The 16486-nt window shown below is 35.2% G+C and overlaps 1 protein-coding gene across 3 annotated transcripts in view; it reads left to right on the plus strand.

Moving 5' to 3' along the window:
• Nucleotides 1-12255, plus strand: part of OLFM3 (olfactomedin 3) — a 218221-nt gene extending 205966 nt beyond the window's left edge. For 2 of the 3 annotated variants that reach the window (XM_049880230.1, XM_049880231.1), the window contains 2 exons: nucleotides 10006-10112; nucleotides 11255-12254. In XM_049880230.1, the coding sequence (XP_049736187.1) occupies nucleotides 10006-10112; nucleotides 11255-11932 (785 nt within the window). In that variant the 3' untranslated portion in view covers nucleotides 11933-12254. Of the gene's footprint in view, nucleotides 1-10005; nucleotides 10113-11254 lie in introns of all 3 variants that reach the window. The other variant, XM_049880229.1, reaches the window with a different exon arrangement.
• The last annotated feature ends 4231 nt before the right edge of the window (nucleotides 12256-16486 follow it).

Here is a 16486-nt window from a genome sequence, read left to right on the forward strand (position 1 = left end):
TTTCTCCACGTTTAGAATGACAAAATGCCAAGCTTCTGGTCTTCTGTCTTGTAGATGATGAAACTCCATCCAAGAATTAAGAGTATTGTCCAACGTGATAATTGAATGCCATGGCTTAGATTAGGCACTAGATCTCTTCACTCCTGCCTCAGCATGCTAACCTGAATGGTGTATACTACATCAGGAACATATCCTGGGAGTAAAAGCAGAGAAACAAACAAGACGTATAAAAACATAGTTTGAGGCATGGTTACTAATGATCGTTAAACACAAGTACTACATCTACTCACAGGCTTCTCTTCTTTAGTTATTTTCCCTTTTACATCATCAGTTTCTCCCTCTCTACTATATTATTCTAAACAGACCCTTCTTAAACCACAATAACATCAGCGGACAAATAAAAGATTTCCAATAACTCCGTATTTCCTCACCCCCATTTTCCTGCTTTTCCTCTGAAAAACTAGCCTATAGCTACTGCCTCGGTATACAGTCTTTTCAAAACCAACTCCAACCCAGCTTCTACACTCACCACTCTCTTCATTTTATTCTTGTGATCATCAATGACTTCTTGCTGCCAGACTCATGATAAGTTCTTTGATTTTATCTTACTAGACATCTCGGTGTTATTCTCCACAGTTCGCTACTTCATCCTTCTTAAACTGCTCACTTCTTTTGGATTTCTTAACACTACACTATTTTCTCTGTCCCACCTATAGCTTCTTCTTGGGCTCCTCTGTTGAATCCTAGAACTCTGTTCCAGATGCTTTCCTCTGTGTCTGTCCTCTCTCTTAGGCAATGTCTAGCTCCTAGCTTTTACTAGCATCAGTATGCTGAACACCGTCAAAATTGTGTCCCAAAGGGGTATCTTCTCCCTAGACTTGTATACTTATATTATTTACATCTCTGTTGGCATGTACAATAGCTGTAAACAACCTAAAATAGTTCATATTTTTACCTTCCGAACTCATTTTTCCCATAGTCATTTCACTGAGTAAATGACACTGCACATCTGCCAGGTTGAACATGATAAAAATATGCATGTTATTGTATATTTTTTTAAACTTCAGATTTTCTTGATTTCTCTTTTGACTTTACATCTTCACACCCAGATCAAAGCCTAATGTATCAACTTTATCCTGAAAACGTACCACAAGTTCATGTGTTTCTTTCCATCTCCAAACCAATGTGATAAGATAACTAACTTCCTAATTGGTCCCTCTGGCCTGATCCCCTCTCCAATCTTCTCTTATACTTTTTCTAGTGTGCTGTAGCCACATTGGACTTCCTTCTGCTTATTTCTGTTTCTCTTAGCTCACCACGCACCCTCATCTGTAAGATGGAGGGTCAGAAGCTTGGCATATCCAGATTTAGGGCCTTTGCAAGAAGAATGATATTAACTAACATTTATTAAGTACTTAACTATGTACCAAACACTATTCTAAAAACGTAGCATGCATTTTTTATTTAGTCTTCCAATAACCTTTTAAGAGAAATAGTATTACTATTGTTACCCATTAGACACTGAGAAGTTCAGAAACTGCTCAAGGTCCCCAGAAAGTTGGTGGTAGCATCAGGGTTCAAATCCAAGAAGTCAGGCTGCAGAGCTCATGTCCTGAACCACTGTTAAGATGCTGCCTTCCTCAGACTGATCCACTACCTGGAATGTCCTTCCCTTCAACTTATGGTCCAGGGCTGGATGATTAATTATTGTCCTCTTCAAGGGATCTTCCCGACCGAACAAATCCAAAGTAGCTCCCTAGCCACTCTCTATCAAATCACACTATTTAAATCTGTATGTAGAATTTATTCCTACCTGATATGTTCAGGATGTTTGCTTTTTATTTATTTATTCTCTCTTCCTACCAAAATGTAAGCTTCACCAGCATAGAGATATCATATCTTGTTCGCTGATGTAACTCTAGTACCTAGAACGGTGTGTGGTACTCAGTAAATCTTAGCTGAAAGAATGAATAAATGAGTAAGTGAATGAAACAACCCTATTAGAAGGCCATATTAAAAGGTCTGTCTTAAAGCACCTCAGGGATCACTTTCTGAAGTAGAAATGATCAGAGTAAGAATCAATTACTCCCATTAAACCAGATAGAGAGTAAGAGTTAATCAGCCACACTGGTCACCCAAATTGGAGGAATTCTGTACAAAGCACTTTGTCCACAACTCTGTGAAAGGTAAATAACATTTCCATACATAATTAGCATATGCCTTTTTTTAGTTGTAAGCAAGTTTATTGCCATATAATTCAAAATTTTCAATGTACCATTTCAGATTAGGAAACTGAAGGACTCATTTTAATAAGATCTAGATATTATTTGAAAATTGTTAATATTGTTGGTCATTAACTCTTCAATTTAAGTGTGCTTCTTAGGTTGTTTTTGTTGTTGTTGTGTGCCATTGACAAAAATTGGTTTATTCAAAGGATGTGACTGCACAATAAAAAATTGTGATAGACTGAGGTCAAATTCAGGGGAGTGCCAGGAAGAGAAAGCCTGGAATTATACACGATGAGCCCCTGGGCAGATGGGAGACAGTTCATGGGTGATAGATACAGAGGAAAAAGGTGGAGAGAGGAATATACATAGGAGAATTAAAAATGCAAAACACAAAGTTCATAAATGTTCATAGGACCTTCCCTGCTAGAGCCTAGACACAAAAAATCCTTATTTAGAATTGGAGCTCAAATAGTTTTATGTGCATATTTTGAAAATGGTTTGTATCTAACTTAAGAGCCTATTCACTGAAAGCTCACAGAGTTAAAGCTTATGAAATTATACTGATTAACTAGATTATAGGGATAAGGCTCCAGCACACAGACAAGACAATTACTATCAAGACACATGTGTAGGACCAAATCAATGAGACCTGATAAGAAGTATAACTGTTTTAAACTTGTTCTTTCTAGCCCCTCACAACCAGTTTTCATAGGAAACTTTGTTGTTGTTAGGTGCTGTCCAGTTGGTTCCAACTCATAGCAACCCTGTGTACCACAGAACCAAACACTGTCTGGTCCTGTGTCATCCTCACAGTCTTTGCTAAGTTTGAGTCCATTGTTGCAGCCACCATGTCAGTCCATCTTACTAAGGGTCTTCCTTTCTTTTACTGACCCTCAACTTTACCAAGTATGATGTCCTTCTCCAAGGACTGGTCCCTCCTGAAAACATAACCAAAGTACGTGAGATGAAGTCTTGCCATCTTCGTTTCCAAAGAGCTTTCTGGATGTACTTCTTCCAAGACAGATTTATTTGTATTTCTGGCAGTCTATGGTATATTCAGTATTCTTCACCAACACCATAGTTCAAAGGCATCAATTGTTCTTCAATCTTCCTTACTCATTGTCCAGCTTCCACAAGTGTCTGAAGAGATTGAAAATACCATGGCGTGGGTCAAGCACACCTTAGTCCTCAAAGTGACATCTTTGGTTTTTAACATGGAAAACTAAACATGAGAAATTAATTAAAAATTTGCTTGTTTCTTTCTATGTTTGACAGTTTATAGGTATGTTTGATAAGAAGACTGAAGGAAAATGTAGCTTAAAATACAACATATTTGGAGTTATCCAAGGAAGGCTGTCTCCATGGAAGAGATGTGATTATATGTTACAGGACTCAGGACTGAAGTTCTATAACTTAACATCAACAGATATTAATAATATTCATATGTTCAATGAATATTCATAATAGTCAATGCTACATCCTTTTCATCTCAATATAGATTGGTCTTTAATAACTTCTTCATTCTACTTTTCCAGCCAGTTGATTCAAAAAAGAAGAAAAAATAAAGGAAAGAAAAAGATAAGCACAAGCAATGGTATTTTGAGACACTTACAATATAGGAACTTACCTTGTCTCCTTATTTGCCTTATATCCCTAGCACCTAGCATAGTCCTGGTGCATAATAAATTCTTAGTATGCATTTGTTAGATGAATAAATTAGTTATTTGATTTTTAAATTGCAATACTGGTATTACGCTTCAATTTTCCTCTAAGAAGAAAATAAGTTAGGTGTCAGAGCTTTTAACCCCTGATATAAATTCTGTCTTATACCCTGGCCTAATCCATTCAATGCTCACTAATATCCCTGTGTCGTGCGGACCCAGTGCTGGGTTAGATCCAAACAGCACCAAAGCCAAGACATCCCAAGCCACAGGTGTGCTGTGGGTTATTTGGAAATGTCAGTTAGATGAGATCCCTGCCATGACACCTAGTCCCATAGATAGTTCTTGGTGCAGGTTTTAACTAATCCGTCCAACTCAGCTCACATTGAATCTATGTCTGCATAATGACAGAGGATCATTGAAATCCAGAAAACCTATCGACATCATATATATGCATATATTTAAGGCAAAGACAATGTTTTGTGTCTTCGTGCTCTGCCGAGATCATACCTCTGCCCTAAATCAGTAGAGGCTACCTGTGACAAAGGGAGTGATTTTGCTGATAAAGCAGATTGAAAACCTCACTTTGAGGTTTAATTGTGTAGTTTGGCCAACTACAATGTTAAGCCAAACTACGTAACTACAAAATCTCTAACTTAGCATGGAAACAACTGGAGGTCACCATAATTACTTAGTGATTATGCTTCAATATGACCATTTCCTCTGGGCATAAAGATTTGTCGGGCTGGAAACTCCATTGTGTTTATGTTTCACATTTAGAACCTTATATCAATTTATATCCAGAACAACTTTTAACTCAATTGACTTCTATGATTCCATGTAGTGCTTTTCTTCAAATGATCACGAAAGATCGGTCAGCATAAGAATATATTTTCAGGAAATTTTAGAGTAATTTTTCCTCCTGTAATTAGTGGATCTTCAGTTGGAACATAGTGTTCGAAGGTCATAATCACTTACCACTTGGAAACCAAATGCACGGTTCTACTTGAATCATGTATATAGCATCTTCCAGCTCCGCGTATCTACTGCAATCACCTATTAGCTCTTTTAACATTGGTATGAAGTAACTGGTAAATGGGATAATTGGCTGTTGGAATGTGTCTTAGTCATCTAATGCTGCTATAACAGAAATACCACAAGTGGATGGCTTTGGAAAAGAGAAGTTTATTTTCTCATGGGAAAGTAGGCTAAAAGTCCAAATTCGGGGTGTCAGCCCCAGGGGAAGGCTTTGTCTCTGTCAGCCTTCTCATCGATCTTCTCCAGGACTAGGAGCTTCTCTACACAGGGACCTCAGGTCCAAAGGACACACTCTGCTCCCAGCACTGCTTTCTTGGTGGTATGAGGTCCCCCCATCTCTATGCTGGCTCCTTTCTTTTATATCTCAAGAGATTGCCTCAAGACACAATCCAATCTTAGATAGACTGAGTCCTGCCTCACTAACACAACTGCCACCCATCCTCCCTCATTAACATCATAGAGGCAAGATTTACAACATGTAGTAAAATCACACAAACAGGGAATCATGGCCCAGCGAAATTGGTACACAGTTCTGGGGGGACAAAATTCAATCCATGACAGAATTCTAATTTTTTAAGGTTGATTGAATTAAAAAGAGTAATTTGCCATATCAATGGTAATATATAGCTGGAAATTTTAGGAACACAATTTCTATCTCGTCCTTACAGGACTAAAACCAAATTACAAAGCAATATAGTTACATCTTCCATTTCTGCAAACTATTTACATCTTCCATTTGCCTGCTTCCTAGACCTGTGGGGAAGTATGGCATATAAAAACCTGAAGATTATTTTGTAATAGTTAATATATAAATGTAGTTTTTACTTTTTTAATTTAATGGCTAATATTAAGTTTTAGCAGCTATTTTAACTTTCTAATATTCTAATTAAAATATTGTATGCATGTGGCTAGAAAATTTAAAGGAAACAAAGGGCTTAGAGCAAAAAGCAATGGTCTCCCCCTCCCCAACTCTGCTTTCCCGAGGCAACCACAGTTAACAATTTAATTTAGGGTTTCAGGTGGTTAACTCCATATCTCTAATAATATACTTGTTTTCCACCCTTTTTTGATTAATCAATTCTAGTCATTGTGTACAGACTTCTTGCTCTGCAGCACAAGGATTTAGATCACTTGTGCCACCTCCATTTTCTTATCTCTTTCTAAAATATTTTACAACTATTCACAGCCCAACCCTTATCAACTTTCTAACTCCAAACCTCACACTTAAATCTTCATTATTTTTCAACAACTTTATGCAAAATTCCTAACTACTTTCTTCAATATGAAGACAGTTACTACCCTCCGTGTTTCTGCCCATGTCTTCTTCCAATGTTTAATTCCCTAGCAAAGTAAACATTACCTATTCGCCTATGGTATCCAGGTCAGTAACATTCTGTCTTTTCTGTAATCACAGAGCAGATAAAATGTCTGTTAAGGGTTCTGCAATTCATTTATGAGATGATTCTGTAAGTTAAACATGAGTGTTTACATTATTATGGCAACACTCTTATTGTTCTTGGAAGCTATGTACTAGACTGGGACATCTTCCTCTCCTTTCTGAGTCCAACATCACAATATCCTTCAGTTAAGTTCAAATGAATTCTCCTTCAATAATTGCTTTGAGCATACAATCCAGTTTTTCCTAGAGGATATCATACAGTCTACTTATAAATCAGTTTCTCATGTTTATGAGACCCCTTCCTGGAGCTGTCTGTCTGTTCAGATGTAATTGCTCTCAAGGCTTAATGCACAGCTGTCATTCTGGGACAGGAACTCACTGTGCTACTTCCTTATTGTGCTGAAATGTATTTTCAAGTAACTTCTTAATAATGAATGCCTTGTAGATAAACTTTGGGAAAGTTTGAAGGTCAGAAAATATCTTTATCCTGTCTTCCTCTGATTTTTCTCCCTAAATGATAAAGGCATTGATTATTGTCTTCCAGCATCCAGCATGTATTGATGATGAGAAGTTTAATGCCAAACCGATTCTCGTCCCTTTGTGATCAGCTCATGCTCTTTCTTTCTCTGAAAAGTTTGAAGGTCTTCGCTGTTTTTTAATCTTTTAAAACTTCACAGGCTTTTTTTTTTTTTTGGAGCAGATCACTTTTTATTCGTTATGGTTTGTCATTTTAATTGAATACTTAGGTTTTTTAGCTCTGAAAATTTCCTATATAATTTCTTCAATAAATTTTCTTATCTCTTTTGACCCCTCTTCTTCTGGAAATCTTTCTGTTCAGATATTAGACTTCTGGGTTTTTTTTTTTTTTAATCTTTTTGTTTTAAAATTTTGGATAGCTTTTTATCTTCTAACCTATTGATTTTTTTTAAATTTAGTCATATTTTTAATTTCCAAGCGCTTTTATGTTCTCCATTCACAATACCTTTTTCTTGTTTTGTAAACACAATGTTATCTCAAATTTCTCTGAAGATACTAGGATCACTTCTGTTCTCCATATTATCTCTTTTTATTTATTTATTTTCTGCAGATTTACCTTTGTAATCCTTATTGTAAGCTTTCTAAAATACCTGGTAATTCTTGGTAGTCCATTCACTTCTAAAGATTTGAACAATAAAATTCTGCTTGAAGACTGTGTATTTTGGTAGAGCTTGACATTTCATTCCATGGGAAGTGGGCAGTGAGACTACAGAATTCAGAACATTTGTTCTGGAGTGCCAGTACCTATACTTACTGTCACCATGAGTTGGAATTATCTCTATGGCAACTAACAACAACAACAACAACAAGCCTTTTCAGGCAATAAACACAGTGTTGTAGATTTTTTATTTTTTGGCCTGTTGTCTAGATCCTGCATCTAAGGATTAAGATGGAATCAATTGCTCTTAAGGCATGCTTTCAACAGAGTCCCTGTTTTATTTTACTTCTAACGTTCTTTATGCTTAAATTTCTAAGTCTTCTGCTCTAGCCTCCTCTGACTTGACATTGTGGCATTTTCAATTACCACTTTCCATCCATCTTCCACCTTCTAGATATGTGTTACAATTTCTTCTCTGCTAATGACCCTTGCACCATTTCTTTGTTTTTTTTTAAACCAGTTTCTCTCCTTTACTATAGTTTTAATTGGGTCTTCATAAATAATTAAGACAAAAGCATGTATCAGTCCATGGTCTTAAGCCAAAATTACTTTTCAAATTTTCACCTAATTTTGCTATTTATATTTTGTTCAATGACACAATTTGTTATCCATAGAGAAAAGCGAAAATCACATACAGTGTTTGTGGGTTTTTTTGGAGGATGCCTTCTTATTCATTTCAATCTACTTATATTTCCATGCTTTTAAATTTCTTAGCAACAATAAAACACACTCCTTGTATGATTGACTTCATAACACAAAGTTCTTATCATCTCTGACTTCAGAAAATGTTTATGTATCACACCATTAAAGATCATATTGCTTTCACTATTTATGTATTCAGAGACAGAAATACACAACTAGATCCATTCAAAATAGGTTAGCTTTTTTCTAGCTCAAACTGCTCTTCTTTACTCATATACTGTTCATGTCTTCATAGGAAATTGAGCTGATACATTCCAAATTGGCTTAACCCAGGGTCTTGCTATTCAGCATAAATAATGCCATAAAGTCTTCTGAAGTTATTTGCTTGGTTTATCAGCTTGAGATTATAAAGTAATTCACTACACTACGTTAGATGCCATCATGTCTAGTTTCTTTCACAAAAGAAGGAAAAATACGTTCAAGTTTCATGAAGTGCTAGATTACTAAATATGTGGTTTTCGCTGAAGTAATAGTGCAAAACATAAAGTTATATTTAATGTCCTATAACATTGTAAGTTAAACATGAGTGTTTACATTATTATGTCAGTATTAGATTTTATATTGAATTTTGCACTATTTGGTGCATTTTAGTATTCTGTCAATTAAAAATTATACCCATGAGGAATGTATTTAGAGAAAAATGAGCCCAAATAAGGTTCCTACTAAAATTAGTATTGTCCTTGATTTGCTTTAGGGAGCTGTTCCTTTCCTTCTCAACACTCAGGAACCAGTAAGAACTAACTGGAAATTCACTAATTCTAGAGATAGGCAAAAGAAGATGGAAGAAAAGTGGAACAAATGAGGGGGGAAAAGTAAAAAAAAAAGAGAAATATTAATAAAAAAAGAAGATATACATGATTGGGGAAGAGTATTGCTTTGTTTAACCAAAGGCCAGCATCCATCGGCAGTCATATTAACTGCCTTACATATTGCCTTCCATAATGTGTATAGTAATCACTTTTAAATTTCATTGTTTACAAATCTCACAAAAATGCGTTGGGTTTCCATTTGGTTTAGACTTTATCATTTGTGAAGACCTAGCTCTTCCTAAGATCTTGTTCACAGTTAGGATGATAACAATGTTCTATTTTTTTAAGAAAGTGATTATTTTTTCATCATTCATTGCATCATTTTATACTCTAAGTCTTTCACTGCGGGTCTGAGGGCTTGGGTTTTTATCTTGCATGGTAATGCCTGCTCGTCCAGGCCCCTCAATCTGCCCAAGGCTTTTGCCCTTCAAAACTCTACCTCTCTTTCTAGTAGACCGTGAATGAATTTTTTGTTGTTTTATTCCTTAAAGATATGTTTCCCAGGAGCTGCTCGTTATCAAATACAAGCTAAAAATCAACTTTTAGAGTTCTTTTTGGCCTGCATAGTCTGTCCATAGTCACAAAGCGTGTGTTTCTGTGGGGGTAGGGGTGGGGTGGGGCCGATCAGGTAAACAGACTCATAGGTCATTTGTTTTATTTTTTTCTGACTTCTTTACTTAGAAGAAGCAGCTACTGAGTTGGTATAATAATGACTCACCTCACTTATTTTTTTCCAGATTGTACACATCATTTCAGATTTTAGACTTCGAGCACTGAAAATACAACTGCTCATGGTTCAAACTCTGGTTAAATACAGAGCACCCAATATAAAATGATCATTCATTTACAATATGTGATATTAATCCCATGAACTTACTTTCTTTTATCATCTCTTTCTTTACTCTTACTGTGAATATGTATGTTGACTCATTGGCCATGTTCACCCAACATGTTTATGTTTCTCTGATTTCAGCATGTGGCAAACTGATGAAAATCACAGGCCCAATTACAGTCAAGACATCTGGGACTCGGTTTGGCGCTTGGATGACAGATCCATTAGCATCTGAAAAAAATAACAGAGTATGTTACTTCAACAATCATCTTTGCTTATGCATTATATTTTATTTATGTTTTATCTCTACTGGAATACTCATTTTCTTCAAGGATATTGGTTTCACTTTGGAAAGCATTATATTGTTTATATATATTTTCAGTCTGATAATATTAACATCTCCAAAGATAAATGGCAAGCTTATTTTAGTAAAGTGTTCCTTCATGTACTTCACCAGGATAGTAAGTCTAATTTTTATTGGCTTTAGTCTTGTTTATGATCAGTGTTTGAAAGGGACTAATTAGAAAAAAAAAAAAAAAATTAGAGGTATATACAATTCCCTGCATACTCTTTCTAAAACCTGCTTCTGAGAGTGAAAAAATAACACTATATAAGTGACAAACTTAAGAGGTAGCTAGTTCACTAAGCAAGCTAAAAATATCCCTGAAGTTTACAGGCAAGTTTTAAAAGAAAAAAATAGTGCTGAAACTTTTGTGAGTATTTTCATAAATTGACAATTCCTGAATTATGTAAGTCAATATACTGGAAACTTGCCAAAGCTTCATTTCTGTTCTATTACAAACCTCAGTATGAATTAAGATTCTGAAGCGTTATATCCAAGTGAGATTAGTTACTAAATTACTAAAATGCTTTCATTAAAAGGTAGTTGTACCTATAAACTGATCCAGTGAATAAGTGTTACTAGAAGGTTCTGTGGAACTTACAAAGCAGAAGAGTTGAATATAAAGAAATTAGGCCATACACTTTTTCAGAGCAAGAGATGGAATAAATATAATTTGCTGAAGGTGATTTTGTTTTTGCAATTATCAGTGACCACATTGATCTGCCAGGTAATTGAAATGATATGATTTGTACTGACATATGTTTGTTTCCTTCAGTGATATATACTGATATGTCCAGAATGTCCAAAAAGAAAGAACAAAAAGCAAATTTACTCTGAGGCACTAAATTCAATTGTTTTCACATAAGCTGTGCCTATATGTTTGCAAAACTCTCACACTGCAGCAGGTCAGCAATAAGATATTGTGGCCTGCATAGCCTGAGAATGCTGGTATTAATTTGATCTCACTCTCTGCCTTTATGTTGGAACTCTCAGAAAAGTACAGAATTTAATCGCTTCATTTATTTATTTCTCTTTCCTTCTTCTCAGGTCTGGTACATGGACAGTTACACTAACAATAAAATTGTCCGCGAGTACAAATCAATTGCAGACTTTGTCAGTGGGGCTGAATCAAGGACATACAACCTCCCTTTCAAATGGGCAGGAACTAACCACGTTGTCTACAATGGGTCACTCTATTTTAACAAGTATCAGAGTAACATCATCATCAAATACAGCTTTGATCTGGGGAGAGTGCTTGCCCAACGAAGCCTGGAGTATGCGGGCTTTCACAACGTTTACCCCTACACATGGGGTGGATTCTCTGACATCGACCTGATGGCTGATGAAATCGGACTGTGGGCTGTGTATGCAACCAACCAGAATGCAGGCAATATTGTCATCAGCCAACTTAACCAAGATACCTTGGAAGTGATGAAGAGCTGGAGCACCGGTTATCCCAAGAGAAGTGCAGGGGAATCTTTCATGATCTGTGGGACATTGTATGTCACCAACTCCCACTTAACTGGAGCCAAGGTGTATTACTCCTATTCCACCAAAGCCTCCACATACGAGTACACAGACATTCCCTTCCATAACCAGTATTTTCACATATCCATGCTTGACTACAATGCCAGAGATAGAGCTCTTTATGCCTGGAACAACGGCCACCAGGTCCTGTTCAATGTCACCCTTTTCCACATCATTAAGACTGAGGATGACACATAAACAAATGTGATTTGTTTTTCATTGATATAAGCAGTGTCATTTGTGATAAACTGTATAGAGCCCCTCCTATTACTTTCCCCTTTATTATAAATTTTTGATCATTTCTCCCAAGCATTTTTATCATAAAGTTGGTGTTTCAAAAAACAGCTGTGCCTGTCTAAAATAGCCTCTTGGAAACACATCTTAACTCCTAAATTTACAAGGCCTATCGTGTTCTTGTCATAAAAAGCATTAAAAAAAAAAAAGTTTAAGTAGCTAAAGCCATAGTTTTGCAAAAGATTAATGATTTCCCTTCTATTACAGTTAGGCAGAGACTAATGGCTTAAATGCATGAATGTCTTTTCCTTTTTTTTCTTTTTAACTCTGTCATTTTTTAATGTCTTTTGCTCCACATCAGAAAATGTTTTAGTGGGAGTTAGAAAAGAGTGCTTTCCCTCCCTTAATTTCAAAAATATTTGGTGATTTTACTTATTTGTAAAAAATAATATTGATCATTTTGCTGTTACACAATTCTCTGATGCGGTGCTGTACAGTCATTTATAAATCTCTTGCTAACGTTTTATTGGCAATGTGTGTTTCTACCATTGTAACCACCATTGTGCAATTGTATCTCTTCACTTCTGTGAAAGTAAGTAATATTTTTTATAAAATGCACTGAAGTTTAATCTCAGTAATTCTTATGGGTCAATTTTGAAGTGTGGTCAAGAAGGGAGTATCTTCTCAGCTTATCCCTTTACCTAAGCATTATAAGCTAATAAGAAAATCAAACCAGATCCCTAATATAGAGTCTTTACATTACCACAAGTTTATTGGACCCCTGACATGGAATGCTAAAACTGATCAGTATGACTGAGTTACTCCGTTCATACCACTGAAAGCAACCCATGTGGTTGTTTGCAAAACAGGCAGCTGAGTAACAAAAAAATTGGATTTGAGTTGAATCTCCCTGTTATTATACAACCAGACAGATTGTATTCTTCATTGAGTATATTAGTGTTTTAACTTATATATTTACATACAACTGGCAATAACGTAACTCCTTGTGTTAAGACTCTCAAAGTAAATGAAGCACATATGAAAACTCTAAAAAAGAAACTTTCTGCAATCTTCTTTAGATTTAGATTATGGGCACTGGAGAGTTATTGTTGACCAGACGTGTACAAAAGAAAATGATGGAGAGAAGGGAGTTGTCTGTGTAATTTTAAATATATAAATAACCAATTCAGGAAACAAGATGGGATGGCAACCCTTTGTCATCCTAATTCATTGTATGTGTGTAAACATCCATTGCTGTCAGGCCAATTCCGTCTCCTAGAAACCATATAGGACAGAACAGAACTGCCTCATAGGATTTCCAAGGCTATAATCTTTATGGAAGCAGACTGCCACCACTTCTTTCTTCCATGGAGTGGCTGGTGGGTTTGAGTTGCAGACCTTTCTGACTAGCAGCCAAATGCTTAACCAGTATGCCATCAGGGTAATAAGTTAACAAAAGTAGAAAAGCTTTAATAATGTTTTATGCTAGAAATCCCACAAAACATTTAATCTGTATATCAAACATGTCACTGATTTGGGATATACTTACCATATATTAAAAATACTTACCTGAGGCAGTTTTATGAAAACTGATATAGGTTGGTTTTACAACTTTAAAACTATATGCTACAACAAAGAGTATATAACTTAAATTGTTGAAAATGTTTAGTTTAATACATAAAACCATAGTTTTCTTTGAAACATATAAGGATGTAATAATTCAGATAAAGCATTATGAAAAGAAATACTAATAGTTAAGAGCAATTCATTTGAAAAGTCTCAAGGGAAACACTATTATCAAATATTTCACAGTCAAAGTTGTAGGATTAAAAAACCCAATCTTAAATTCAAAGAATCGTTAAACTTTAACAAAAATTGACTTTTGTCCTACAAAGTTTAGCATGATTTAATGACCATTCTGGGTCCTTTTTGCAATGTTGTCTTATCTTTTAAAAAGTTCACATAAGTTCTCTTCTGTATTTGAGAACAAGGAAATTTAGGGGATTCACCTGTTAAATATACACCATAAAAATAAATAATCAGCTAATACTTTGTACATGAAGACCCTGTGTGGAGAAAGTTAAATCAGTTTTTAGAAATGAATGAATTTTTATCTAAATGGCTGCTAATGGATATTTGAGTCTTCGTTATTTGATTTAAAAACAAACAAACAAAAAAATGATGTTATATGGTGTCAAGTGCATTCAAAACCCAGATGCTCACAGCTTACCTGTGAGGTGTGTAGCTTGTAAAGCACTCTATTGTTTTCTATGTAAGGCTTCATCTCCAGGTCCAATTTATGGTGTATGTTCTGCTACAGCCAGCGCAGATTTTATTGCCACTCAAAGTGGAGGTGACAAAAGGTCAAAAATGTGATTTGCATTAACCATTTTCAGTTAGAAGGCATTTTTCTTAGTAAATTATTATCAGTTGTGTGCCTGGAATAGGTAACAACTTATTTTATTATTTAAAGAATCATGGGTTTTTTTAATCTCTAACAGATAAAATCCATTTTCTGGGGGAAATGGTATTTGTAAATCACCACATTATCCAATCAGTAAAGCAATCCAAGCTCAGAAATACCTAATCTGAAGTGAACTATGTAACTGGTATTTTCTGAATTCACCATATCATTAGCAAAATGCTATTTCCTTAGAATAATAATATGATTGTAGTCTGATTGTGTTTGCCTGTTATGTGTATCTGTGGCACTTAAGTGCTTATTACACGCACCTAAATTTATGAGTTCAGAGATGGTAGCATTTCTGTGCATTGCTGATATTCAAAGAGAAAATAATGGCAAATGCATATAAGTAGTAAAAGAAGTGATTTACCATAAACTCAGAACTCTTGATTCCAAACTCCATACTTATTCCTAGAGTCATTTCACCTTTACAATCAGTAGTCCTCTGTCTAATGAAATCTTATTGTCAGAAAATGTTATTTCTTATTGATTCTGACTTCTAATAAGAAAATGATCTTTATATCTGAAAATGACTACCAAACTTACGAGTACAAATTTTCAACCACAAAAATTACTGGAAAAAACGTGAATGTATAAAATTGTGCTTATGTTCTTCTGAAAGTAAAACCAGTTATTTCCCTACTAAGGTAAGTTTTATATATAATAATCCCTTTGCTTTATGCTCTTGAAAGGATAGATTTTCAAAAAAGCCTTAGTGGTCTTTTTAACACAGAAGATTACCAAACTGGTTCTACAGATGCTAAATGTGAATGTAATTGGTAGCAAAATGAACTGTATTCCATTAAGCGAGAACAATTGTGAAAAATATAGTCTTCGGCAGAATTGTTCCCAAGCCTTTTAGAAATGTGGAGACTTTTGAAAATAGTATCATAATGGCATGTTGCTGACTTGCTGGGTTAGGTATGATTATAGTCTTCACTACCGCTCGTACTAACTGAATGGACATCAGAGACAAAGATTATTTCATGCGCTGTATCATTGCGTAATATGTTATCATAAAAGAGCTACTAGAGTGTAGGCAGGGAGAATCAATTAAAAGTTAGATGCTAAAGACTTAATCATTAACTGCTTGTACCTGGAAACAGTCACTTCTAGAACGTTCCAGTGTCACTAAATATCATTCAGTTTGGTAGGCTGTATTCACAGTGAAATCAAAATAATGGAACGTTTTCTGTTTCTACAGTTAACTCAGCTCAGCAGAAATCTGTTGTCTATCGTCATAATCGTTACTCTTCAGAAAAGGTCTGGGGCTTAATAAAATCTGTTCTCTTGAATCATTGAACTTGCATTAAAAAAAATAGAATGAAAACATTAGTTTATGGGGAAAAATCAACTTCACCAAAATGTTTGTTGCTCTATAAGTAATCATTAATTCATTTCATGGCAATCACTTAAATAAAGAACAGAAAATTGTTTACTCTATTGTTCAGTATATTGGAAAGAAGTTATCCCCCAAAGCTGACTTTACCAAGCTGAATGAGCTGACTCACACCTTGAAATTATTTTATGCAGTTTATCCTTTTTAGTAGAACTCTTTCATCAGGCTTAGAGGAACTGTAATCCAGTTTGGAGGTTTCCATACCCCCAAATGTCAAACTCGTGGGTCAAAAAAAAAAAAAAAAAGCTCCCATTGAAATTCAGCTCATTGAATAAAGATAAGTTTTACAAATCTAATGTTTTATTCAACTTGACTTGAGAAGGACACAAGAGAAGGGCATTAAGTCATACGCTGGCAAAAGTTTTCGTAACTATGACCGTCTTGAAACATTATTCCTAGTTAGAGATGTGAAGCATTATGGTGAATATGGAATAGTTCTCAGGAATATCTTTGTGCTACAAGACGTTTGCTAGTAAACCATACATACATATCCAATTCAGTGCAAAGTTGCATCCCTACCACTGATATAATATGCCCAGCAGAGCTTGCACTCATTTCAAAAGAATGACTAAAAGATGATCATATCATTCCCTACCACAATTCAGATTCAGACTTGTAAATTATGTATCAGTAGGCAGTTCCAGAAAATAAATAT

The sequence above is a fragment of the Elephas maximus genome, chromosome 3, assembly GCF_024166365.1.
Source record: "Elephas maximus indicus isolate mEleMax1 chromosome 3, mEleMax1 primary haplotype, whole genome shotgun sequence".
Classification (NCBI taxonomy): domain Eukaryota; kingdom Metazoa; phylum Chordata; class Mammalia; order Proboscidea; family Elephantidae; genus Elephas; species Elephas maximus.